At 43.8% G+C, this 26,734-nt stretch overlaps 1 protein-coding gene across 1 annotated transcript in view; it reads left to right on the top strand.

The window, feature by feature from the left end:
* The first annotated feature begins 1,220 nt into the window (after positions 1 to 1,220).
* Positions 1,221 to 26,734, top strand: part of OIT3 (oncoprotein induced transcript 3) — a 28,017-nt gene continuing 2,503 nt past the window's right edge. The window contains exons 1-8 of the mRNA XM_005301748.4: positions 1,221 to 1,420; positions 5,021 to 5,395; positions 7,891 to 8,001; positions 11,683 to 11,805; positions 13,981 to 14,103; positions 18,503 to 18,663; positions 21,284 to 21,699; positions 26,357 to 26,456. Coding sequence (XP_005301805.1) covers positions 1,357 to 1,420; positions 5,021 to 5,395; positions 7,891 to 8,001; positions 11,683 to 11,805; positions 13,981 to 14,103; positions 18,503 to 18,663; positions 21,284 to 21,699; positions 26,357 to 26,456 — 1,473 coding nt within the window. The 5' untranslated portion in view covers positions 1,221 to 1,356. The remainder of the gene's footprint in view (positions 1,421 to 5,020; positions 5,396 to 7,890; positions 8,002 to 11,682; positions 11,806 to 13,980; positions 14,104 to 18,502; positions 18,664 to 21,283; positions 21,700 to 26,356; positions 26,457 to 26,734) is intronic.

A 26,734-nucleotide genomic window follows, 5' to 3' on the forward strand; every position in this document is an offset into this window, starting at 1 on the left:
CTACTTAGACTGCTAATCCATCCCCTTCAGCAAGAGCTATAGCCTGGCCTGCCGCTGGAGAATTTGGTTCTGGTTCTGCGGGCCGGTGGCAGAACAGAGGGGGACTGAGCGACTCCGGGTGAGTCTGTCCAAGGGCCGAGGGTACCTCCTACATTTCATAGGACTCTGGGTCCCCTATGGAGGAAGCTGTGGGGGGAGCTGCACACCCACTAGCCTGACCTGCCAGGCTATGGCTTGTCAAGGAATGAGAGATCATTCCCCTTTCTGCTCATTAAATCATTAGCTTCTCTGGTGAGTGTAGTAAGGAGCTGACTTTTGGGTGCTGCACTGGAGGCTACAACGTTTGTTTCTCACAAACTGCAGAACACATGATTGTGACTTTCCCAGACAACCAACCTGGCTTCAACCACTGACTAACCGGTTAAAAAGGCACATTGCAAAATAAAATGATTTTTGCTGAAGTACATTCAGTGTAAAAAGAGGGTAGAAGGTAGGTATATCTACTAACGACCTGTTGATAGTACCATCAGGTGGTAAAGCGGTCTTCAGTGGGTTAACTGCATAGCCCCCCTTTCATCCCCCCCCCCCATTTCCTGTTTAGTCAGTGCGTGTTTTCCCTCACTCTGTTGCTGTGTGGTTGAATGAAGCAGCATGTTCCCAGCCTGCACTTACTTACTGTAAGTAGCATGTTTTTTGTGCACTGAGCAGACTCTGTACAAAACTCATGACTCAGGGAGTCAGGATATTTGCTCTCCAGTGGAAAGTGTCCATTATGGGATACCTCTCTTCGTTTTGACTGATGTTCCCATTACAGCAGTGCTCCATCCTGGGCAGTCTCTGCAGGAGAGGTTTAGTTTTCGTCTTTCCCTCCACCACCACCTCCAGTTAAAACTTTCCAATTGTCTGTGATTAACTGGGGGGAGCGTAATGAGCATCATGAAGTCATATGACTTGTGGAAGGAGCCGAGATAACAGCTAGCACCAATCTGCCCTTCTCTTCCAGCCTTCCAGGATGTCCGGGTGTCCCCTCCATTAGAATTCCCCTTTAGATAAGATACTAGAGGTGTCACTGCAAGAAAACAATAAGGGATGAGTTTAAAAACAAGATTGGGCAGTAAAGGGCAGTGCTGCTTTGTGCAGGTCAAGGCTGAAGTTGTGCCCAGCATCCCCTCAGCCTCTTCCTCTGATAAGCCCTCCAGTAGCGCTAGCGCCACCACACTTCCCAGAGCTTGGAGTCAAAACACACAAGCCACTAGGAGAGGCAGTCAAAGAGAAGGACAGTGAGGCAAGACGGAGGGGGAGCAGGCAGTTACAGGGAGTTTTTGTTCAGGTGCAACTTTTACTTGGTTGAGTGGGATGTTCCAGTACTTGTTTTTCTCCTTCTGTATCTATGTCAAGTTACAGCCAATATCTTCAGTGGGTGAGTAACCACAAGTGGCGCTGCTTTTAGGAGTATATATGTGCATGGTATTTTGGGGGTTAGACTGGGATGCCTTGTGCACCTTTTGGATAAAAGAGTGGTAGATCCAGGAATCAGTATTCAAAATATCTGGAGGAGTTTTACAGCCTCCTGTTCTACACAGAGAGTCCTTTCTGTCAGAGTGTTTGGACGCTGCCTAAACAGGCAACATCTTCATTTATTTATAGTTAAAAGCAGAGAAAAATTTAATATTCATTAATGGTGGAGACTCTTTAGACTAGGGTGGGCAGGTACTGTGCTAGTTACTCACATGATCTAGCAATACAGCTCAGTTCAGAGAACTACGGTATCCCTGCTGTTCTCTTACTACTACTTCTCAGAGCAGAAACTGCCACTTACACAAAACATACAGGATTGACCTTTCTCCAGAATGTCAGACTCCTGAATGCTTATTAGATCATGAGCTACGTAATTATATCTGTTAAAGTGCACAAACAAAAATTAGTAGTATCAGTAAGGTTACAAATTGAAATGCTTAAATGAAAGTTAATGTTCTCCTAGCATTAAGTTGGCCATGCTATTTCCAGAAGCATTCAACAAAGCTAATGGAAAGGGGGGTTTGAAGGGGGTGACGGTGGAAATTAAATGTAAAAATAAAATACTTTTCCACATTTTTTGTGAAAAAAAATTTAAAATTTCCCGCCCAAAAAAACAAAAACAAAAAATGTTTCCACTAGCTGCAGTGTCAGAAAGGACTGGCATTAGAACTGTGCCTACTGAGGCAGTAGCTGCAGGGTCTTGCAGCTGTTTGTCTGCAAATAGCTGTATTAGTCTCCGTGTTCTACAGGCTAAGGAATATTTTAGTCACTATTGTCCCCTCCTGCCTGAAACTGCCCACAGTCTGGTTGGGGAGTGTTGTTCTTTCGCTTGAACTGCTTCATCAGTCTGGAATTCCCCCTTCTCTCCCTCCAAGTCCCTGCATTGTTCCATTCTCTAAATCTCTCCTTTAAAACCTTTCTTATCTGTTTAGCTAATGACGAGCTCTCTGTGGCAAGTGTTTTCTTAGCTCATTTATGAAAGACAGGATAGAGCAGCTAATTGCATTGTATATATCTTCAGTGCTGCTAAATTGGGAAGTGGACAGGGAATTCCTCACTTTGCCACCTTTTTGTTGCTAACACAGAGAGCTTTTAATCTTGGACAGTAATCCATCCTAAACCCAAAATAAAAAAATCATTGAAACTAAAGCATTGAGGAGAAAGGCCAGGTAAGTGTGAAAGAGTTTTCAGTTGTATCTGTTCTGGATATAGGGATAGCCTAGTTCTTCCATGAAATGAGTTCATCACGCTGGTAAGAAAACAAGGATTGGGAAACCTTAAATAAGTGGGGTCCAAGTCTGTCCTTGTTTGGGAGGTAAAATAATCTCTTTGGGAATACTGGCTTTAAAAGGAGATTCCTCATCAGGGCTAAGGAATACACCTGGTGTAGCAAGTTTTCTGTTAAATCTGTTCTGCTCATCACTTAAAAACAATGGTACCAAAGCTTCTTTAAAAGTTTTCCTCCTGATCCAAACCTGATCTCCTACAGCTTCCTCTCATAGCTTTGCAGCCCTCTAATGGCTCCTGCGTCTGGGTGTTGGGGGGTTTTCTGTTATACTGAACTCAAAGCCCAATGAGACAAATCTGTGATTGCAGATGGTGTAAGGGTGTTTAGTGAGAGATTCCTTTAAGAGTCTTGTATTAGCATTTCAGTGAAGGAAACAGGTATTTACTGAGGATACAGTTAAATTAGACAATCTTTAAACCATTTCTCAATGCACTTATAGCTCCCATTTCAGAGCAAGTGAAGCAATAATAAGTACTGTACAAAGACGGTATCTAGAACATTTTATTAAAAACAATAGTTGATTTTGAATGGTATCTTTCATGTAAACTGCATCACACCATTCTTTAGAACTAAGTTAAATAATAAATAGCAGAGAGAGAAAGTACAGAATATATGGAAGAACTATATTAAAGAGAGAGAGACCATGTATTCTACTTGGCTGGGATGTAATTAATCAGAATGACTGGCTTTATTAGTCTAATGCTACTGAAAGTAATGAAGTCTCCTTAGTCAGGAAAATATTAGCATACATTCTGCTTACAGGGGACAAATTGAGTCGTGGTTAGTGGTACTTAACCAGGTGTTAATATATTGTGAAAATGTAAGTTCCAATCTGTTAGTCTAGAAACAGACTAAATACAGGAAAAATGAAAATGCACTGAATAGTTTTGTATTTTCAGTGGTACGGTATTCTTCCATTTTAGTTATTTTGCACACACACCTCTCCCACTGAAATCAATAGATGCTGGTTTCCAGCATGTCCCAATTCAGAGCACTCCATTCGGTAGGTTTTGAGGTGACCTATGAGGAGAGGTGATAGGAAGATTGTTTCAGATGGCAGCTGAAGGTGGTCAGACCAACCATAATGAATGTTTTGAGTCAGAGGAGGGATAGTGTTAAAGGGCAGAAGCAATAATGTGGACAAGTTTCTTGGGGTAGTCTGGGGCAAGTCCACGTGGGTCTTTAAATGCCAGGGACCTGAGTTTTTCCACTGCCTTGCCCCTTGTGTAGTAATTTACACTAGGCAAAGTGGGTGTAAAACCCTAGCAAGTCAACATGGTAACCCTTTGCACCCACTTTGCACCGGTGTACAGTACAACGCTACACAAGGGGCAGGGTGACGGAGAGCTAAATCTAAAGACAGCAGATTGAACTGCCCGAGGAGGGTTTACAGTTGTATTGGATTCTAATAACTCTTGTGTAGGTTCTGGGCCAGATCCATAGCCAAGGTAACAGGCAGATATTTTCCATTTGTAGAACTGTAACATGAATATGTTCAACACCTATTGCTTGCATTCTAAAAGCTACTTCTAGTGATGATTTCTGACTTCTTTCCATAGAAAACTAGTACTTGACAAAAAATGAACTGTGCTATTGTTGAATGTTTTTTATGGATTTTATAAATGCCTCAAAATCCACTTGGAACTCAATCCTCCTCCTCCTGAAATCTGGGGGAGAATTAGAATTGACTCCAGTGGGTCAGACACTTATGTGGCCCCAGCAAGTGGATGAATGCCAAAGAACTGATGCTATGCAAGGCATTTCAATTATGCTTAAATAATGGATAAATCGTCCACGTGATGTTCCCTGCAAGCTTAGTCATCAGTCAGAACTTGAATTTGCGAGAACGTTTTCCACTGGTTCACTTCATTCTGCTATGCTCGAGGCACCCATTATACAATAGTTACTCTGCAAGTCATTCTTACTGTCATATAGTGTTTTAAGTGCTCGAATGCTCCGTTACGTTGCTTGTTTTTAAAGGATTTAATTAAGTTGAACTTTCAGAATACTTCACTCCTCTGAGCTTCTGGGAAACTGACACTTTACCAGCATCATTCTGCCTCCTCTGGGATCTCTGTCCATTAAGAAGATTCTGCTATATTAGGAATGGAAAAATAAAATTGAAATTATTTTCTGAGTTCTACAGTTACCAGTCAGTAAACATGGTTTGATTATCACTGGGTTCTCCCTCTTCTCTCTTATCATATGACTCAGCCCTGGACCCTTGCTCTGCCTATATCAGCCTGAATGAGCCTTGGAGGAACACTGATCACCAGATAAATGGTTCCCGTGACCAGCCTACATGCGATAGCCACATTGATGGGGAGTGGTACCGTTTCACTGGCATGGCTGGCGATGCCATGCCTACCTTCTGCATCCCAGAGAACCACTGCGGGACGCATGCCCCCATCTGGCTAAACGGCAGCCACCCTAGGGAGTTGGATGGCATTGTCCAAAGACAAGCCTGTGCGAGTTTCAAGGGGAACTGCTGCCTTTGGGACACCACGATTGATGTTAAGGCATGTCCCGGCGGGTATTATGTCTACCGCTTAACCAAGCCTAGTGTCTGCTTCCATGTGTACTGTGGGCGTAAGTAACCATGAGGGTCCTTTTCTTTTCTTTGACAATCTCTTTATTCTTTTCTGTGATTCTCTGAGTGACAACTGTGTTGGGGGTTTCCCCTCTCTGGTAGTTAGTTCCTAACTCCCACCCCTTGCCTTGGGGTGGGGAATCCTACTGACGTTGGGGAGGCAGGAATGCATCCAGAAATCACTCCAGCACCTTTATCAGCAAACAAACAGTCCAAGTGCCACTCCAACATTAGCCTCTTAGTCACAGCACTGCAGTACGGTGCCAGCCCACAGTGGCCACGCAAGACAGGCTGCTCCCTGTGTCTTTCCCCAAACCCTGAGCTCAGACTCTAGGTAGGAAATCCTCTATGGCCTGTGTTATACAGAAGGTGATTGATTAGATCACAGTGGTCCCTTCTGGTCTATAGACTAGATCAGGGGTCGGCAACGTTCGGCATGCGGCTCGCCGGGGTAAGAACCCTAGCGGGCCGGGCCAGTTTATTTACCTGCTGACGCTGCAGGTTCGGCCGATCACGGCCCCCACTCACTGGGGTTCGCCGTCCCGGGCCAATGGGGGAGGCGGGAAGTGGCGTGGGTCGAGGGATGTGCTGGCCACGGCTTCCCACCGCCCCCATTGGCCCGGGACGGCGAACCGCGGCCAGTGGGGGCCGCGATCGGCTGAACCTGCCACGTCAGCAGGTAAATAAACTGGCCTGACCCGCTAGGGTGCTTACCCTGGTGAGCCGCGTGCCGAACATTGCCGACCCCTGGACTAGATGATCATAGTGGTCTGTTCTGGCCTCAGAATCTGTGATGGCATTTCCATGCTCCCGCAGGAGGAGAGCTGGCAGCAGAAAGCAGGGGTAGGGCTTCCTGACAGCTCTCAAGAAAAGGAGGGTTCTGGGGCCAGAGGGCTTGGCCTTTCACACTGTTGATATGTGAAGTGAGGACTCCACAATGACAATGCTGCAAAACAGTTGAAAAGTGGAGGTGTTCCCTTGTGCCTAGAAATTAGGTATCCTAAAGAGAATAAGGAAAGCCCAGGCTATGAAAACAGCACCAGCCCAGCTCCTATGACTAAGGCCCTACCAAACTCACAGCCGTGAAAAATGCATCATGGACTGTGAAATCTGGTCTCCAGCGTGAATTCTGGCCTTTTGTATACTTTTACCCTATACTATACAGATTTCACAGGGGAGACCAGCGTTCTCAAACTGGGAGTCCCAACCCAAAAGAGGGTTGCAGGGTGTGTTTGTGTGTGTTGCAAGGTTATTGTAGGAGGGACGTGGTATTGCCACCTTTACTTCTGTGCTACCTTCAGAGCTGGCTGGAAAGTGGCAGCTGCTGGCCTGGCGCGCAGCTCTGAAGGCAGCACTGCCAGCAGCACCGCAGAAGTAAGGGTAGCAATACTATACCATGCCGTCCTTACTTCTGCGCTACTCCTGGCAGTGGTGCTGCTTTCAGAGCTGGACTCCCAGCCAACAGCTGCCACTCTCCGGCCGCCCAGCTTTGAAGGCAGTGCCGCCGCCAGCAGCAGCCCAGAAGTAAGGGTGGCAATACCATAACACCCCCTACAATAACCTTGCAACACCCCCCCCCACTACCTCCTTTTGGATCAGGACCCCTACAGTTACAACACCGTGAAATTTCAGATTTAAATATCTGAAATCATGAAATTTATTATGTTTAAAATCCGATGACCAAGAAATTGACCAAAATGGACCGTGAATTTGGTAGGGCCCTACCTATGACTTTCGCAGAACTGGACTGAGGTCTGAGTAGACAACAGAACCCAGAAATCTCCATGATTTGGGGTGAGTTCCGGATTCTGTGGGACACTTTCAACTACTTAATTATAACTTTAAAAAGTCTCTGTTTTCCCCATGTAATCAAACCCATAAACCTACTAGTTCTTCAGTCATCCACAAAGTCTTCCAGGAAAAACAGGGAGATATGGGACCTGAATTTTTTTTATATAAATATATAAATAAAAAGCAGGAAAACCTCCTTTGGCCTAGAAGATGTCTCTATACCTGAGAGAGAAGATGACTGATTTCTTTTCTTCTTGCACAAAAACTTGTCAGACTGATGCAGCATAAACTGTTGGCTTGTTTATATTAGAAAAGTTGCAACTGTTTCACTAAATCAATTTTAAATCTATCTAGTTAAACTAGTGCTAACCTCTAATGTAGACATACTTAAAATGGTTTAACCCTCACTTAAATCGGATTAGATTGTGTCTGTAAATTACCAAAACTAGATTTGAATTGGTAAATTAAGATAGTCCAAATTAAATGAGTTTTAAACCAGTTTAAATGTCTCTCCATTAGGAGTTTGCACTAGTTTAAACAGATCCATTCAAAATCAATTTAATTAGACCAGTGCTTTTCTAATGTAGGCCGGGCTTGTAACTTATCAATTTAGCTGAGGGCATGAAACTCATAGCACTAATGGTAGAACTAGTTGTCTAGATTCTCAGTATTCTAGATGAACAGTGCTCTTGTCATTCTGTAGATTTCTATGATATCTGTGATGTGGTGGATTGCCATGGCTCCTGCTTGGATACCGGAGACTGCATGTGTTCCTTGGGGACTACACTGGGACCTGATGGACAGACCTGTCTTGGTAAGGGCAGAAACAGAGGGACATAGGAAATGTGAGGAGAAAAGGGACTAAACAAGTTACTGATGTTTCCTTTCTGTTCCTTTAGTTATTCATCTCCCAGTTAATTGCTTAAAAAAAAGGGTGGCGAGACAGATATGTTTGGGACTAATTTTAGCCCTTGTTGCTTGTAACAAGTCCACATTGTTTGCAGGTCAGTGATCTCACCTTTGGAGTTTTCCACCATTGACTCAGCACCTGAATGACCATTATCCTGGTGTCCCTGAGGCCATATAGTTACTGAGAGTGAATTTGCGTTCTGTGTGGACCAGCCGTTGGTTTAATGAAGAGCTAATCAGGGGGCAGCAGCTTTGCTGTCAGTGGTGGTTTGCTTTGGAAGGTCACTGCTCATTCATATTCTACAATAGGCTCATAGTCTGTCATGAGAGGCTTTTCCTTCATGGCTCTGTGGGATTCCTCAGTCCTCCAAACAGTTGCATTCACTGTCACAGTGCTACATGCTAAGATTGGTGATGCTGACAATCTTGTTGTCATTGCAGGGCCCTATCCAGGGCTTGGAACTCAGTATCTTCATATCACCTGTTGGATTTTTAGATTTCTGTCTCTGCAAATGTAGCTTGGAGGCAGAGAGACTATGCTTGATAATCTGTGACCAATAGGTAAGAGTCCCCAGACTTAGGTGGCATGGGGCTGGTGTTTTTTCAGTGAAGGGGCCTCACCCGGGAACTTTCTTCCTCTTCTGGCCCACCAGAACCTGAGTCTGTTGGCCTTCAGGACTAATGGTGAGATCTGTCTGCTCCTGGGCTTTTTCATTATGATCTGATTATGGTGGAGAAGGGATTAGGTATAATGTTGAATGACGAATGAGTCTTTTCCAATATTGTCATTAGTCTGCAAAATATGTATGGATTTTTATCTTTTTAATATATCTTGTGTCCATAGACTATGTGGTGTGTACTTTTATCCATTAAAACTTAAATCCGTGATAAATACCTGGTGGTAAAAGATTGATCAAATAGCTGGTGCTTTCTTCTGACCTTCACACTGTCAGACAGAGGTGTTATTTTTTTCCCACTGAATTTAGCACTGGAGAAAGGTGCTGGACTGACAGCCCTGCAGACTGATTACCTTTATATGTCCACAGAACAGCAGTGCAAATTTCCCCAAATTTAAAGCCTTGCCAATATGCTTTCAATCCGAAGCTGTGGGAGATCAGCTCGAGAGAGGAGAGAACCGTTGGTTTCTTTGTTGACACTGATAATTGTCAGAGTGGGTTTTGCATTGTAAATATCTTTTCACTCCTGGACTGAGGCCATCAGGCCATTTCACTTAAGTCACTGAACAGTCAGAAGATGGTAATAACTTCATCCCTGCTGACATGGGCTGGAGTTCACCAGTGACCTCAAAGTGAAAGTCTGTGTACCCCATTACTAATCCCATGAGCCACTGAGGTCTCTGACATGAACCGCAAATGGTTCCTCTAGTGTGTAATAACCATCTGGGAGCAGATATTTAAGTCACAACGATGCCTTCTCGGAGATTTATTCCTAGCGCTAAAAAACAGAAGGAAATATACAACAAATATATGCACAATTTGATTCTACACACAGTTTTTCCTGAGGAGTTTTAGTAGTCCTGTCCCTGATGCAGGATTGACTCTGCTGCCTTTACTTCCTGCATTGCTTTTTTTTTTCCATTTAATTAAAAACATTTATTGGACCCAATCATACATGCCATCTGTGTGCAGAACTCTCATTGACTTGCAGGATTGGGCCCATTCACTGATAAGTTTCCCATGACAATGGAGAAAATGGAAATCCCGACTCACTGATTTCTCACACTTGCCTAAAAATTTTGGAATTTAACATTCTGCCAGGGACAGCAACGAATGTGGATCCATGGGCAGGGCTGGGTAGGATTTCCATACCACACTTCCTCTGCATGATAACCAGATGCCACAACCACCTCTCAGAAGTAATATTTGCAGTTATTCTGCCTGCAGTCTTTAAAGCCATATGACTCATTCATCTTTCTAATGAATATCCTTTGGTGTGACTAAGTTCAAATTTATTTTGAACACAATCAGTCTGGCCTTAATATTAAAATTACCCATATCTATTTTCTCACTGGGGATATTCCCTCTTCTCCAGCCACTTGTGGGCTGGGAATGCAGCTCCAGAACTAAACAGCAGCATCTGGGAATTCTGTCTAGCACTGAACTAGACTGACTTATGCAATACACTTATGCAATATAGTGTGTGTGTGTGTGTGTGTGTGTGTATATATATATATAATAATAAAATGTTGAATCCCAGTTCTGAACTGCGGATCCTGCAATTCTTTTCAGTTTTCTTAAATTAAATACATTCACCTGCAAACTAAATTATGAGTTTGAGTTAGGATTTAGGCTTCCTGCCATAAACCAACCTATCCTAGTGGGTTAATAATACTATTTACCCACTCGCTTTTCACCTCTTGGAGACCTTGAGTCAATCCCAGATTGTCATAGCTGAAATTACTGTCTGTCAACCTCGTCCGCTAAGTGACACTTGTCTTCATGAAATCACCATGTTGATCATCTCTGCTTTGATAAGCAGAACTAGAGTACCAGCAAGATAGTATTAAAGTCTGTGGGCAGAATTTTGTGGAATTACAAGATTAGATTTACAGGGTCTCTGGCTGGATAACGTTGAAGGTGTACAGCCTTTAGTAGAGCCATTGAAAGAACTCAGCACAGCCTTTTCCTGCTTTAGGTCTATCTCTAGCCAGCCCAATCATATCTCATTTTCATAAACACTAAATTTCAACCCAAAGCATTTAAAAAAAAAAAAGAGAAAGAAATTGATCAGCATGCCTTATCTCTATGAAAAGCAGTATCTCTGTGCCTCCTAAATTCACTTAACATTTCCCTTCAAGGGTAAAGGATGGGTTGCAGCTTATTCCTTAAGCTAAGAACATCAAGCTTGTATCACTTGTGGAAGTAGATTATGGCACCAGTTACAAACTGTTTGTGTGGGGCATGTGAGGACTAGTATTACCTAAAAGAACTCATCTCTGTACTGTCCTTTAAAACTACATTTTCCTTATTTTTAGCTTCTGTCAGCTAGTAAATAATAACTAGTAAGCTGTGTAGAGAAAATCCAAGCTTGGCTGATTGATAACTTTGTCATTTTACTTCGACTTAGAAAAATTGTCACACACACACCTTTAATGTATTCATTGCATGCAGGCAAAGAGTAAATCAAGTTTAAAGAACCAGGATTCCCTATGAAGAATGAGCCTTTCAGCTCAAAAGGGAAGAGAAACTACAGGCTTCAGGGGTAGTTGTAAAATGGGAAAAATTAGGAGGAATTCTTGGGGCTCAGCCAAGAGATTCAAAGGCAACCTTTACCTTTTCCATCCCCTCTCAAATAATTAACACGTCCACTATGGGGAAGTTGCATACTGTCATCCTCCCCATGAAACAGTTTCTGTGTACATGTCACCGTTTGAGTAGCAGAGGTGTTGGCTGCAGTCAGTGGCTATGACCCCTGTTATGTGATAGGGGTATTGATGCCTAGACCTAGCTCGTGTGAGTTGGGCCAGAAAATAAAGTCCAATTTCTTACCAGCAGCCCTGTTCATCAGACCCATTTTACAGGCTGTGTGTTGCAAAATTGTGTATTACAGTATTTGCTTCCTGCAGATGAGAATGAATGTGAACAGGATAATGGAGGTTGCAGTGAGTTTTGTGTGAATCTGAAGAACTCCTATCGCTGTGAATGTGGAATCGGGCGAACGCTGGGAAAGGATGGTAAAACCTGTGAAGGTGAGTTAAAAGGCAAAGGAATGAAGGCACCAGCATGGAATTACAGCTCTGAATAGCACCTTCTACAGTCATACTTCCATAAAGTTACATCAATCATTACATTATTTCCTGCATAAATATTATCTCACAGTACTTGGTCAGTCATGGCATTTTTCAGCTGGTGTGAAATTCACTTGTGTTACTGATGTACTTGCCAGTAATTTTACTCCTGAAACACTTAGAAGAGAGTGGTGAAGAGGCTCCTTCCCGCTCTTCCAGTATTGTTTCCAATAAAAACATACATTTGTATTTGTGAACACATTTTTTATTCGTTGTTAGCAGACATAAGTGGCTTTTATCTTGATAAAGAGAAAAAAGGAAGGATGGAGATAACCTTGAAACATAACCTGAGTGCAAATCATGTAGTGATGGGACCTTACCAGCAAAGCTGTCAGCTACTCTGTGCATAACCCCTCTCACTATCACCCTATACAGTGACGAAGGAATGGAGACAAAATGATGAGGCATGGGACAGGGCAATAGGGACACGTGTAGGGGATGAGCAGGATTTTGTATTGCCATAATCTGGCAAAAGATGAACTAGGGATGGGATTGGTAGGTGGGAAAATATCAGTTAGTCCCAGTTATGGTTGAGAGTTGTTTGTTTGGTTTTTTTTACTCTGCTGAAGCGTCCCCTACAATCCTAAACTTCACTCACAGTTCTAGAGAGTAGCTATATGTGTGCTGGAACAATTAGCAGAGAAATAGATACTAAATATGTTGTCATTGTGATTCAGAATTAACACCCTGTTGTGATGTGTGAGGAATAGTTCAAATCTCTCTTGGAGGTACTGGCTAATTTGTGCCCTCAGTTCACCCATTAAACTGCATTAAAATCAGTGAGGTTGTACAGATATAAACTGAGGTAAGCCCTCATCAGGCACACTTTGTTTGCAAATGCACATGTTCTAAATTGTTTTTGCGTGAATGCTTTGGTTCTACAGACCCACCAGACAAATACTAGTAAAATGCACTACTTAGTATAGGTTCAGTAGGACCCTTCTTTCCTAAAAGACTAAAAAAAATCCAATATAGTGCATGTTTTACATCTTTTAAAATGTAATTGAACCACATTTTTAGTCAGCAAACAAGGGAAAATTTCACAAGCTTTTACTAATGCCCTGTTAAATTCAGAGAGTTATAGCAAATGTGAAATCTGACAAACTGGAGTGACTGTTAACATTGCAAATGCTTTTTTTATTTGGTTTCCACAAAATTTTCTTGAAGTAAAATCTCACCCAGTTATTACCCCCAAAGCTCTAATCTACTCAAAATGCTTTTCATATTGACAGAAATATACTCTGTAAGCTGCAAAACTGACATTTAGTGTTTAATTTTTTAATTTTATATTTATCCTACAGAAAGAAAATGAGCTTAAGGTTGATTAAGGAAATATATATGTGTGGTAAAGAAAGGGCCTGGCTAGCAAATAGAAGGGAAGGCCTTGAAAATAGTAAGTGGTAAGGCCAGAAGGAATAAAGTAGGGAGGATGTCTGGTTCAAAGAATAACTAATAAGATAAGGGGAAGTTTCTAAAACGAAGACTTCTAACCAGTTGGGGTGACTGCAGATGGTTTTAAATCAAAGAGACTCTGTCTTAAAATGAGCTAACACAGCCATTCCCCAGCCCACATACCAGTGTTAAAGCCTGTGTGAACCCAGGTACAATGGGAAAACTGTTGGACATCAAAAAAGAGGGGAGAAATGGCCTTGGGAAGAAAGGTGATTGTAAATCTTATCTGGATTAAGATTGTACATAAGGGTGAATTGTCTCAAACTGGTTTTTAGCTGAACTCAGTAATTGGCGATGACATCCTTGTTTGTTAAAGGGTATAAAAAGTCAGCTCTTAACGGGTTTATTGCTAATACCTGCCTGAACATGTAGGAGCCGACCAATATGGGTCTGAGCACCTTTGGGTTTGGCTCATTTATAAGTATCTTGATCAAATGCTTATAAATGTTTTGTTACTGTTTGGATGTAGTAAATGGCTTCTTATTTAAGCTTTTTTAGGCATATTCAGAGGAACTGCATAAGACTTTGGATTTAAAAAAGGAATTTATGGTTAAATTGGGGTTTGGTGATTTCCCATGTTAATATTTCAAACATTATTAATAATTCCAACACTTTGTCTCTTAGAAATTGAAGGTTGCCACAATAATAATGGAGGCTGCAGCCACACCTGCATTGCAGTGGAAGACACATACCAGTGTGAGTGCCCCAGGGGGCTTGTTCTGTCAGAGGACAACCACAGCTGCCAAGGTAGGGCAATAAAGATCACTTGCTAAAGAGCCAGTATTGCGTAGCCAGCCCAGGGCAATGTAGGTAAAGTAGGGAAGCACCCTTAGATCTTTAATCCATTGGAGCTAACGTGCATCTTGAAGGGGACACTCTTAGGCTCTTGGATGATGTAGAAGGGTCACCATTGCGCATAATACCTCTGCTCACCCACCCTCACCAGCTGGAGAACATGTGTTGTGTAATCAAGTATTTAGCATGAAGGTAGGTTGGGGGTTTAAAGGGGTAAATGGTGCCTCTTCTGAGATTACTATTTTACAATGGAGCCAATTAGTGTCAGATATTAAGGGCATTTTGTAGAGGAATTCAGCATTTTAAAGAACAAGCAATCTTACTTTATTAAATTCAATCAGATGTATTGTCACATACAGTAGTTTATGGTGTAAAGCAGATGTTTAACAGAACCTTTTTATAACTGCAGAAATACAAGCTTTTATTACCTCTAATCAAGTTTATGGTGATGTAATGAACTGTGGAAGACTTGCACAGAAACCTGAAGCAGTTTGTCTGTATCATATTAATAGTTCTACATGTAGCAATCCCTTTCAGCGTAATTCATGGTATTGTATCATCTGCAATTTTTTTTAAAAGAGAGTCGAGCCAAAGAAATGTTTGTAATTTGTAAAGTAATTTCCCCCTCCCATTTATTGTATTCCTGCTACAGTGTGAAACTGAAATGCTTTTTTCCTCCCGGACAAACACAAACCCTATGTACAACTAGGGACATTGTGAATCAGCTATTTTAATAATTTAATGTTTATTTGTATTTTGGTAGCCCCTAGGAGACCCTGTCATGGACCCCATTGCATTAGGTGCTGTACAAAAAAATGGCCCTTGCCCCCAGAGAGTTTATGTTCTAACTACAACAGAGAGAAAGACAGACAGACAGAGACTCAGGGAGCACAAGGAAACAGGGAGACCATATTGATCAGCATGATAGGCCGTAATTTTGGACTAAGTTCCTTGTAAGCCATGTGGCCGTGCAGCAGCCTATTTAACACTGCGCAGGCGCTCAGGGAACCCGCCCAGGGACCTGCTGCGTCCCTCCCCGGGCCCTAACCTAGCCTGACCCCCAACTGGCTGGGGAAGGCAAGTCCAGGCCAGGGGAGGGGTGCCCCGGCAGGTGGCAGAGTTGGGGTTGGGGGAGGGACACTGCGGATGTGGCAAGTACGGGCCGCCTCTCCCCCGGCCCCAACCTAGCCTACCCCCAACTGGCCGGGGGAGGGGCGGTCCTTACCTGCCATGGACGGAGCGCCCCTCCCCTGGCCCAGTTCTGCCATGGCCTGGACCTGCCGGGGCACCCTTACCCTGGCCAGAACCCATCCCTGGCCTGGACCTGACGGGACTGGGGGAGGAGCACCTATCCTGCAGCCCCAGCCCCGGAGCTGCTGCAGCGGGGAGAGGCACCTCTCCCCCCAGCCCAGGTAGTGGTGTGGGGAGAGAGAGCTGGGGGAGTCCTCTCTCACTGCCATAGCACCCTCCTGCACCCGAAACCCTTCATCCCTGGCCCCATCCCAAAGCCTACACCCCCAGTCAGAGCCCTCACCCCCTGCACCCAACCCAGAGCCTGCAACCCCAACCCTCTGCCCCAATGCTGAGCCCCTCATCCCTGTCCCCACCCCAGAGCCTGCACCCCAACCCTCTGCCCCAGCCCTAAGCCATCTCCCACACTCCAAATCCCTCTGCTCCACTCCCACCACATGAATTTTGTTATGTGTACCAAAATGAAGGTGATGGGAACACTGGTCTCGGGACACAGTGCAGCCAGCATTGTAAGCAGTATGTGGATTAGACCTCCTGTGAGCTGAATTAGATGACTCAAGTGTTTAAAACACCAGCAGCTCATCTACTTTAGGGCTCAAGATTTGTTAACATTGGTGAAATTGAACCAGTACTGTCAATATTGGGACAGTTTTTTGAAAAATGTCTCTAACATAGGCAAGGTTACATTCTTTCATTACTTTGGGGATGCTCATCAGTAATGAGTTGTTGGCATTGCTTTTTTTTTTTTTTTTTAGTCTTTTACCAGTGAGGGATGAGTTAATTTGGAGCCAAAGCTGATTTATTGATAGTAGTGAAACCTGTTCTAGTTTTAAGTGTTCTCCTGATTCATGGATTCCAACATAGTCTAGAATACACAGAAGCCTGCACAGCCCTAGCCCAGAACTCGGGTGGTAAGGATTTCTTCTCCTCTCCACTTAGTATTTCAAGGTAACAGCATTTAAAAAATAGAGATGTGCCTAAACCAAAACCCTGGATCCAAATGCTCCTGAACTTTGAAGAAATGCAACCTGGATCCAAACTCTCTTGCTCTGGCCTATCTCAGTTTAAAAACATTAGGCTTCCTCATTTGTCAAAGGATTAGTTGAAAGTGTTAATAAAAGTCCTAAAGTAAGGCTGAGTTCATCACTTCTGCACAGTGTTAGCTTTCTGGAGACCGTGGAAATGGTTTCACAGTGTCCCTGTAGAATCTTGAAAATAACATTTGTCCTTTGTTTTGTCCTGTGCTGTTTGACCCACATTGATTATTTCTCACCCTCTTGTCTTTCTAACAGAGCAGGAGCTCTGACATTTCCTTTTTATTTAATTCTGCTTCCCCCTTAGTGATGGCAGCTAGAGAGCACACAGCTCTGGGAACACTGCTTGTTATTTGGCACATCACACCAAAAATGATGGCTTTTAATAAAACTATTATTATCTATAATGGCTTGGTGAGTGTTAAAAATATTGCTGCTTGTACAGCATAAATGTTCACTCGGGGGGGAAAAATTATACTTCAGTGATGCTAGTTGTATCCCAGATCCAAGGAGCTTGGAATTAGAGAGGCAAAACTTGTGCAGTGGGAAGTGTTGAATTATTTTTCTGAGTTGCCTGTCTGCCAAATTAATGAATTTGCAGAATGTTTTATCCTGTAATTTAAAACTAAGTAATTCCAAAATTCTGTATCTTTTCTAGCTAAGTGGGGAAGTCTGGGCTATGCATAAGAAGCAGAAAGCCTCCCCCAAAATCAAGTGGGTTCCCTATGTATAGGGTGTATATATAGCATTTATTTTTTAATAAAAAATATTTTCTCCCATACACACTTCTTTTTAACAGTCTCTCTCTATCCTGTTTTCACTCTGCTCCATCTCTGCTCATCTTTCCCCAGTTTCTCTTTAATAGAGTTCAAACTCAAAAATGTTCAAGTTGAATTTTCAAATCCCGGATGTCCAAGTGGCTTGGCATGAGGAAGAATGAGTTTGCTAATCATTACCAAATGTATTACATTAAATATTGATTCTAATGGTCTTTCCGAACACACCCATTCTGGCTGGACATCTATACAGAATGAATTAAGCCCTCCCAAAGTCTTGTTATAGCATGTTCTGGGACTTGTATACTACCTGAGATAGATTCTTCAAGGATGGCTCTGTTTGGGTTGTTACAAAATCCTTGCCAGTAACATGCAGGGGTCTTCCCAGGACATTATACTGTTAATGATATCATCCAGGCCTTGACTAAATAAGAGTAATTTGAAAAACAATAATTAAGCTCCTCCCACAAAAACTTCAGTCTCTTCAATTCTGTCTTCTGCTGTTGGTCCGGCCAGGATGGAAATTATTTCAGTTGCTTGGTTCCAATGTGCCATGTGGAGAATTTGGGGAGTAATCATAAATTGGAGCAGTGAGGAAGCTTGGGGTGTGGATAGGACATAAAATGAAATGGGTGGGGAGAGCAAAACCTCTCCATATTCCACAATAACTTAAAACACACTGAAATTAAAAGGGATGAGGAAGATAATGTGATATGATGCTTTGGCTAAGATGCTTTGTGTTAGTCTGGAGAAGAGTTGGGTAAAAAATACTTGTATTGAATAGTCATAACTGAACAAAAGGCAAAGTTCTCTACTGGATCCCAGCAATGCAGGAGATGCACATTAAATGCAGCTCTCAGACTCCTGGCTACAGATTTGCCCCATGAAGAGGAAAAACTGCTCTTTGGGGCATCTAAAAAGCTGAAATCTGAAATATTCAAGTCCCCTGTCTGGGCAGAGAGATCAAAACAAAGTGTCTGCAGGCCAATAAAAGGCCATTTCAGGAAACACTAGGAATGGGAGTGAAGGGCAGCCTGATCACAAATAGAACATGTGCTCTCCCCTGCATTCCCAGTAATTAGGGTTACCAGATAGCAACTGTGAAAAAACGGGACAAGGGGTGAGGGGTGGGTAATAGGTGCCTATATAAGAAAAAGTCCCAAGAAACGGGAGTGTCCCTTTAAAAATGGGACATCTGGTCACCCTACTTGTAATAGTATGCAGAGGCCTTCCCTACCTCACTTGGCAGATTTGCTGTGCTGATCATTGAGCTGGGGTTTTTTCTTGCAGTTCCAGTGCTGTGCAAGTCCACCTCCATTGAGGTGAGCATCCCCAAGGATCTGGTTGGAGGGCTGGATCTTTCTCTCATCAATGCTTCCTGCAAAGGAGTATCCAATGGCACTCATGTCAACATCAACTTCTCTTTGAAGTCCTGTGGCACTGTTGTAGATGTACGTATCCTCATCGCCATCAGCTTTGTCATCATCATTGTTCTCATTACATGTGTAGGGACTGGGGATAGGTGTAGGGTCAACTAAGGCCCAATCCTCATTTACATGAGTAGCTGTACTGAGGTCACTAAGACAACTGATATGGGGAAGTGCTGCAAGATTGAGCCCTCAGTAAATGTTAACACCCTTCCCACTTTGGATGTGTCATGTGAGTCATGAATCCAAACTCTTAACTGACTGAGCTGTGTGGGTATCCAGTTCAGCTGCGTTTCATAAAGTTTCTTATTGCACAGGTAGAACCTCTCTCAGCCAGTCTGATTTCTTTAAGCTCCTAGTAGCCATTTTATGAGATGAATACCCAGAGGTGAAAGTAAGCCGGTACACCCCGGTACTGCAGCCCTGGACCCTTCAAATAGCCACCGGAGACCCACTGCCGCCTCCCCAGGGCTCCGGCAGCAGGGCTCCGGGGACAATTTAAAGAGTCTGGGGCTCCGGTAGCTGCTACCGCCCCAGGCCCTTTATATTGTCCCCGGAGCCTGCCGGAACCCTGGAGTAGCGGCGTTGGGGCTCAGACGGCGATTTAAAGGGCCAGGGGCTCGGCCACCGCTACTTCCCCAGGCCCTTTAACTTGCTGCCGGAGCACCGCTGCCGCTACCCCAGGGCTCCAGCAGCAGGGCTCCAGGGACGATTTAAAGGGTCCGGGGTGGCAGCGGCAGCCGGGGGCTCCGGCGGTGATTTAAAGGGCCTGGGGCTCCAGCAGCGTGGCTCGGGTGGTGATTTAAAGGGCTCGGGGCTCCCACTGCCGCTATCCTCCGGGGCCCTTTAAATCGCCACCCGAGCCCTACTGCTGGACCCCTGGGGTAGTGGTGGCGGGGCTCTGGCGGTGATTTAAAGGGCCAGGGGCTCCCAGCTGCCACTACTGCAGTGGAGCCCCGGGCTCTTTAAAGCTCCGCCAGAGGCCGGGGCCCCCTCCAATGGTGATTTAAAGTGCCTGGGGCTCCACTGCGGTAGCAGCAGCTGGAACCCTGGGCCCTTTAAATCACCCCCGGGGCTCCCAGCCGCCTCTGCAGCTGGTAGCTCCAGGGGTGATTTAAAGGGCCCGGGGCTCCCAGCTGCTGCTATCACAGCCCCAGCCCCAGGCCCTTTAAATCCTGATGTAAAGTGCCTGGGGATTTAAAGGCCCCACCTCTTCCGGTAGAAGCCCCTCCCCCTCCTAAGGACTCCAGAGTACCGGTAAGTCCTTTACGTTACTTTCACCCCTGTGAATACCATGCATTTGTGGAAGACAAATGAGGAAAATACTGGCTATACGCATATCCTCTATGGAAACCTGAGTATTCCTACACACTTCCTCTCAACTAAAAAAAACAACAGAGGGTCCTGTGGCACCTTTAAGATTAACAGAAGTATTGGGAGCATAAGCTTTCGTGGGTAAGAACCTCACTTCTTACCCACGAAAGCTTATGCTCCCAATACTTCTGTTAGTCTTAAAGGTGCCACAGGACCCTCTGTTGCTTTTTACAGATTCAGACTAACACGGCTACCCCTCTGATACTTCCTCTCAACTATTCACCCATCATATCATAGAAGGTCCCCACATGGCAGGCCTCATCCCTTTTCCAAGGAGGAATGGACTGAAGGGTATTCCCTCTCTCTGGAGTCCGACTATCCTCTTTCCTTAGCACTTTCAGGTCAGGAGGAGAGGAACTGGGACAGGAATCAAGCTGCACATTAGGCTGTACTTCAACGATCACAGCAGAGAACATAAGGGAGAAATTTCAGTTCAGAACGATGGGTAGATGAAAGAGCCTTGGAGGGCCCATCTTTCACAATATCTGTTTTTATTTGTGTGCATGTATTTTTTGCTTGAAATAGTGGAGTGAGCAGGCATTTTCTAGGGATTTTAGCCACAAATTACTGTGTGGCAGCTGCAGTGAGAGAATCTTCTCCTGCTGCCATGCAAACAACCTCAGCCCAAGCCTAGAGGGGCCACCAAACTCTGCGTGTGAGGGTTTGTTCCATCTCCCTTATTGCTCAGTCCTAGTAATGTACATTTGGAAGTACTGAGGACTGAACTGAGACTACTAAATTCAGTTCAATTAGGGCCTCTGAGTGGGCTTGATCTTGGTCCTTGAGGGAAAGGCCAGTTTTTATGCTCTGTCACCCAGTAGCTGACTCGTTTGCAGAAATGCAGTCAGAAGGGAACACAGGAGGGGGTGTCCCCATTACTGGCAACTTCTCAGGAGCCAGAGCGCTACACCTATCGCAGTGTGAATAGTGTAGCTGATTGCATGGCCTTGGCCTCCATCTGTAATACAGAGCTCCCGTCCATGGAGACTGCATGTCCAAGCATAATGTTTGGATCCAAGTGTCTCACTGCAACCAGATAGTGTCCATGGGTCCCACTAAAGATGAGGGTGACTGTGGCTGCAGCGTATAATTTTATTGGCTGCAGTTTGTTAGAGCAGGAATAGCAAGAGAAATCCAATCTCCGGCTCTTGTGTCCAAAATCAAACAGAGATTTTAAAAAATAAAGGTCCTGTTTGATGCCTGATGTTTCCAGTTGCTTCGTGTTGTGATGATCTTCCTCCCCTTCCCACCCCCCTTTCTTGTGCTGCAGGTAGCAAATGATAAAATCATTGCTACCAATATGGTGACCGGCTTGCCCAAGCAGACACCTGGCAGTAATGGGGACATCATCGTCCGCACCAGCAAGCTGCTGATCCCTGTGACCTGTGAGTTCCCCCGTCAGTACACCATCTCTGAGGGCTACGTCACCAACCTGAAGAACTCCCCTCTGGAAATCATGAGCCGCAACCGGGGCGTCTTCCCCTTTACCCTCGAGATCTTCAAAGACAAAGAGTTTGACGAGCCCTACAGGGATTCTCTTCCCACCCTCAAGCTTCGTGACTCGCTGTATTTTGGGATCGAGCCCATGGTGCACGTGAGTGGGCTAGAGACACTGGTGGAGAGCTGCTTCGCCACCCCCACCTCAAAAATTGATGAGATCCTGAAGTACTACTTAATTCAAGACGGGCAAGTATCACAGTTCTACTTCCCTTGTTTGTCTGATATTTAACCCCAATACCATTTGCCATCTGGGTCACAGGGCACATAGAGGAAACAGAAAACACCATCACTCCTCCACAGACAGGAAAAATCTAGAATACTGGTCAGGACATGTTCAGAGTAATTGCCAACAGCCATTGCTACCAATGCAAAACCACCCACATAGTAAAAAGTCTGGAGAGACCAAAAGGAAGGCAGCATAACTGACTGTTGCATATTGTTGTTGTGTATCTCTCTCTGTAACTTGGCTCCTGTAGAAAAGCCATGTGGCCCTCTTTGTGTGCCAGCTGGTGACCAAACACTAAAGCTTACTTAACCAATGAGTTGAATCCCTCTACTGTGGCTGGATTTATTCTGTGTGCAGCTAAGCCTGTGGAACCAAATCTCTTTATATTCCGTTAGCAGTCATTTTTACCCTATGAGCCAAAAGTTCTGCCATGACTGGAGCTTCTAGGAGCTTTGCTGAGCTCATTTCACATCTTACACCTGCCATCTAATGGTCTGTCTGGCTATCACTATAGACACAGTGGCCTACAGGTCACTTAATTATGGGAGCAATTTTCTGGCAATTGCCAATGGGCCAAGTCCTCAGGGGAATGTTAATAAAAAGCTTAGAGCAGACCTTCGAGGTCTGTAAAGGGACATCTAATAATGATTGTGGCACAACAGGTTCCAGGTAGGTTTGCTGAGTGTTCTGATGTTTTATAAGATGGTCCCAGCTTTGACAGGATTGTCACATATCCTGACACGTTTAGAATCATTTTAGTGTTAACATGATGTTGTCTCAGGATGTTTGCATCGTGGTGTTGCCAGTCAGAATGGCATTGCAACATCATAATGCAATTTTCACAGTATTGTGAAGGTTGTGTGCTATGACTCAGGGGACAAAGTCCAGTAAAAGTAATATTCAGGATGCACGCATTCAGCCACTAGTTCAGGGACTCTGGTAATTAGTTAAGTCTAATTTAGTGTCTGCCCATCAGCCTGCAAAGATAACAATGATTTATGCAATAACCTGGCTGCCAAAGAAATAAGTCATCCACCATGACAGTTAATGAGGCAAAACTTTCATAGGCTGCTGTTTTAAAAGTAGTAGGGAGGATTTGGGTTGGGTATTTTTTTGTTTTGTTTTTGTGTTTTACTTCAATCTGTCTAACTTTAATGAGTTATTACTGCAGCAGTGTGTAGTGCTTCTCTCTCAGTAACCAATGGTAAGCTGCACGTTGGCTCTTGTACTCTGTACTTGATGCATCAGTTGCACTTAAGTCATTTATACACTTCTACTTCTGTGCTTTATGCACCAAATCATAATGGAATAACTTGTTTATCAGATCTCCTAGCAAAGACTTTGGGCATTTGTATTCTTGGGGCTCCAAACATCCATTAATCACCAACACTTGAGAACATTACTGAAAATGGTCAGTATTGGAAAAAGGAGGAACATGAACTGAATGGGGAGAAAGGAGAATTGAATGGTGAGGTCTCAAATCCATTACAGCAGCAGATTTGCACTTGACTATGATGGCTCCAGGGGGTTCCTCCTGTAAGCAGTCACTGGCATTTTCTCCTCATAGGAAGGAGGTACCAGCAACTCCTCTGCTATTTTTATACTCTACAGGACAGCAAAACTTTACAGAAAAGATATGAGATGAAGTGTGGTGGAACAGACACCATTCTGACTTCAGTCTGTATAGTCCTGTCAAGATTACTATTACCTAGCAAATTACTCTGCATGGGCACACTACATACTGTTCTAGCTGCTTTTGCATCAATTAAAAAGTAAAATCCATAGACTATACCAGTGATTGAGCATTTTTTAGCATGGGCTATTCTTGCTCCAAATAGTACTCAATCCAACATCCCTTAATCTACCCATACAGAAAATCCCAAGGATAAAAGACAAGCCTTTTAATTAGTTTAGCTAACTAACCACCATCAGGTCTGCAAGGCAACTGTGGCATAGAAATTCTTAAATAAAATACAGTATAAGGACTTGAAATATTTTTAGGGAGTATCCTTCCCTTACTTATTTTCTACCACCCCAAATCCCCCAGCTGACAAGTGCTGAATGTACCTTACTTTGGAGCCCACCACCTCACTTCTGAAAGGGGCTGTCTCCCTTCAGAGGCCGAGTGCAACCTGACTGAATCCTGGGGGATTAACTCAGACTCATGGGTGTTGGAACTAGGGGTTCTGGGGGTGCTGCCGTACCCCCTGGCTTGACGTGGTTTCCATCATATACGAGGTTTATAGTTTGGTTCAATGGCTTTCAGCATCCCCACTATAGAAATTGTTCCAGCACCCCTGCTCAGACCCCTTGTGTGTTGCAGTACAACACGCTGTCACTAGACCAGCAGGGCAGCCCTAAACTTATATTTAAAGTATGGTTTTAGTATCCTTATTGTATGTGCCTCTAAAAAAGCAACAAGCTGGTAGTAGAGAAAATAAATAGTATAGCTCTCCAGTGCGTATACCCAAGACCATGTGGTTTAAGGTGGGTCCGTTATAATCAAATCATAGTCCAGGACTTTTAAGAGGGACTTGATTTAACCCAGCTCAAATATTTTAAGACGGTTCCAGTATAAATCCGTTAATATCACTCTTTAAAGGTGGCCCTTTCATTATTATCATATAAAGAAAAACCCTTTAAATTGGCTCCTTCATAGTCAATTAGGAGCTATGCGTTTAAAAGCCACCTTATAATAAACAATCCAATAGCATCTGATGTTTGTCCATGGTAGGGTGACCAGATGCCTTGGTTTTATAGGGACAGTCCCGATTTTTGGTCTTTTTCTTATATAGGCTCCTATTACCCCCCACCCCATGTCCTGATTTTTCACACTTGCTGTCTGGTCACCCTAGTCCATGGGGACATCTGAATATTGCAGTTCTAGGAGTGGACAGTTCAGATGGGCAGTTGTAGGAGTTCTAAACTCATATTGTAAACCAGACACTTAGACCATTTTTTGAGAAAGGCCTGAAATAAAACAAGTGATGAACTAAATAACACTGATTTTTATTAATTTTTATTTACCTCTTTTCTTCAACCCCTCCTCAGTCAGACAAACTGATCATTCCAACAGTTATATAGTGCAATGCATGCTATTGAATCCAGTTTATGCAGAACTCTACTAGAGATAGCAACATCCTGCAGGCTGAGGAACCTAACTGGCTGAATATCCCAAAAAATTGTAAATGAAAATGTCTGCATAAACAGAGTTAATTATTTTTCTTTTTCGTAAATGAACACACTATACTGTGTAATCATTTTCAACAATTCATCAAATATTTCTACTGCGGCTGTCTGTTAAAAGTAAGGCTATAGTATTTCAAGTTTTGTTCCTCTACTCTCCACCATTTCCATCACAACCCCTTTTATAACATGCAAAATCCACATTCCTGAGATTAGTTTGTGGAAGAGGACATGCTGTGTTGTAATGCAGTACAACAGCAGAGTAGAATTTGTGCCTTTTTAAATTGGCAGGGCATTGTAATAATCAACAAGAACTTCTATTAAATAAAAACCATTACATTTTTCTTTTTGTTAGTTCTATATCTAGCTCTAAACTGTTATATAGTTCAGGCTCCAAAGTTAAGTTCTGTAAAAACAATTAACCGTTCTCCTGTAGTGTTCATAGAAATATAGGGCTGGAAGGGACCTCGAGAGGTCTTCTAGTCCAGCCCCCAGGCCTGAGGCAGGACCAAGTATGCCTACACTGTCCCTGAGCAGTTTTTGTCTAACCTGTTCTTAAAAGCCTCCCATCACAGGGGTGGTATTCCACAACCTCCCTGGGAAGCCTATTCCAGTACTTAACTATCCTTATAGTTAGAAAGGTTTTCCTAATATCTAACCTCAATCCCCCTTGCAACAGATTCAGCTTATTACTTCTTGTCCTGCCTTCAGTGGACGTGGAGAACAATTGATTACCATTCTCTTTGTAACAGCCCTTAGCATATTTGAATACTGTTATCAGGTCCCCTTTCTGTCTTCCTGTGAACCCTAATACAAACATATTGTCCTAGCGCATGAGATGCTGAATGTGAAATTGGCTAGACATGGAGAAGTTGATCAGTGTAGTTTCACAGGCTAAGCTGAAGAAATGCAAAAAGTAAACAAAAGCATAAATGGTGAAAAGTACATTAGATTTGAAAAATGCTTTGTTTTTAATGATCTAAGAAATTTTAGTAACACACATAAGGACATTTTCTTTTAAAGTAAATGATTTTGATCTTCTTAAAAGGTGTCCCTTTTAATTATGACATTATATTTTTTTAAATAATTCAGCAAATATCTGAATCTGTACATCTCTATTGATCGCTGCAGACTGTGGTGCCCAGAAAGGTGAACTGAGGATAAACTTGATTGCAATTCTCTGGCAGATGTTCTGGTTGTGGGTGTGTGCAGCATTATTAGTTGTGTGCATTCTGCCAGTTCCCTTTGCTGCAGAGCTGTGCTGGAGATGCTATCAGTCACCACTGTTGTTTTTCCTCTTCATTCTTGAACGTTCTGCGGTGGCCAAAGACAAAGTAATATGGATGGTAACTAGGTGACTAAATAGGTTGGGATACTTTTTTTTTCCACCTCTGTGAAAGCTATTAAAGCTTCTCCCTCTGCTTTCTTCAGCTGTGTTTCTGATGACTCCGTGAAACAATACACGTCAAAGGATCATCTTGCTAAGCACTTCCAGGTCCCTGTTTTCAAGTTTGTGGGTAAAGACAACAAGGTGAGCTCAAAACAAAATTACTTCTCAGGCAGACATTAAACCAGCCCTTAACTGGCTTGGGAGACTGTCCATGGGGGGGGGGGGGGCGGCGACTAGTGGGAGGGACACAAAGGGGGCACCAGCTAAAGGGGGGCACGTCCCCGCCCCCTCACATGACTCCTCCCCACCCCGCTCCCCAGGTGACCCCCCCACACGTGACTCATCCCCACCCCCGGCCCAGGGGCTCTGCGTTCTCCCCGTCCTCTCCCGATCCCACGTTTCCTGGTGGGGGGGTGGAG

Source organism: Chrysemys picta, chromosome 7 (assembly GCF_011386835.1).
Source record: "Chrysemys picta bellii isolate R12L10 chromosome 7, ASM1138683v2, whole genome shotgun sequence".
Lineage (NCBI taxonomy): Eukaryota > Metazoa > Chordata > Testudines > Emydidae > Chrysemys > Chrysemys picta.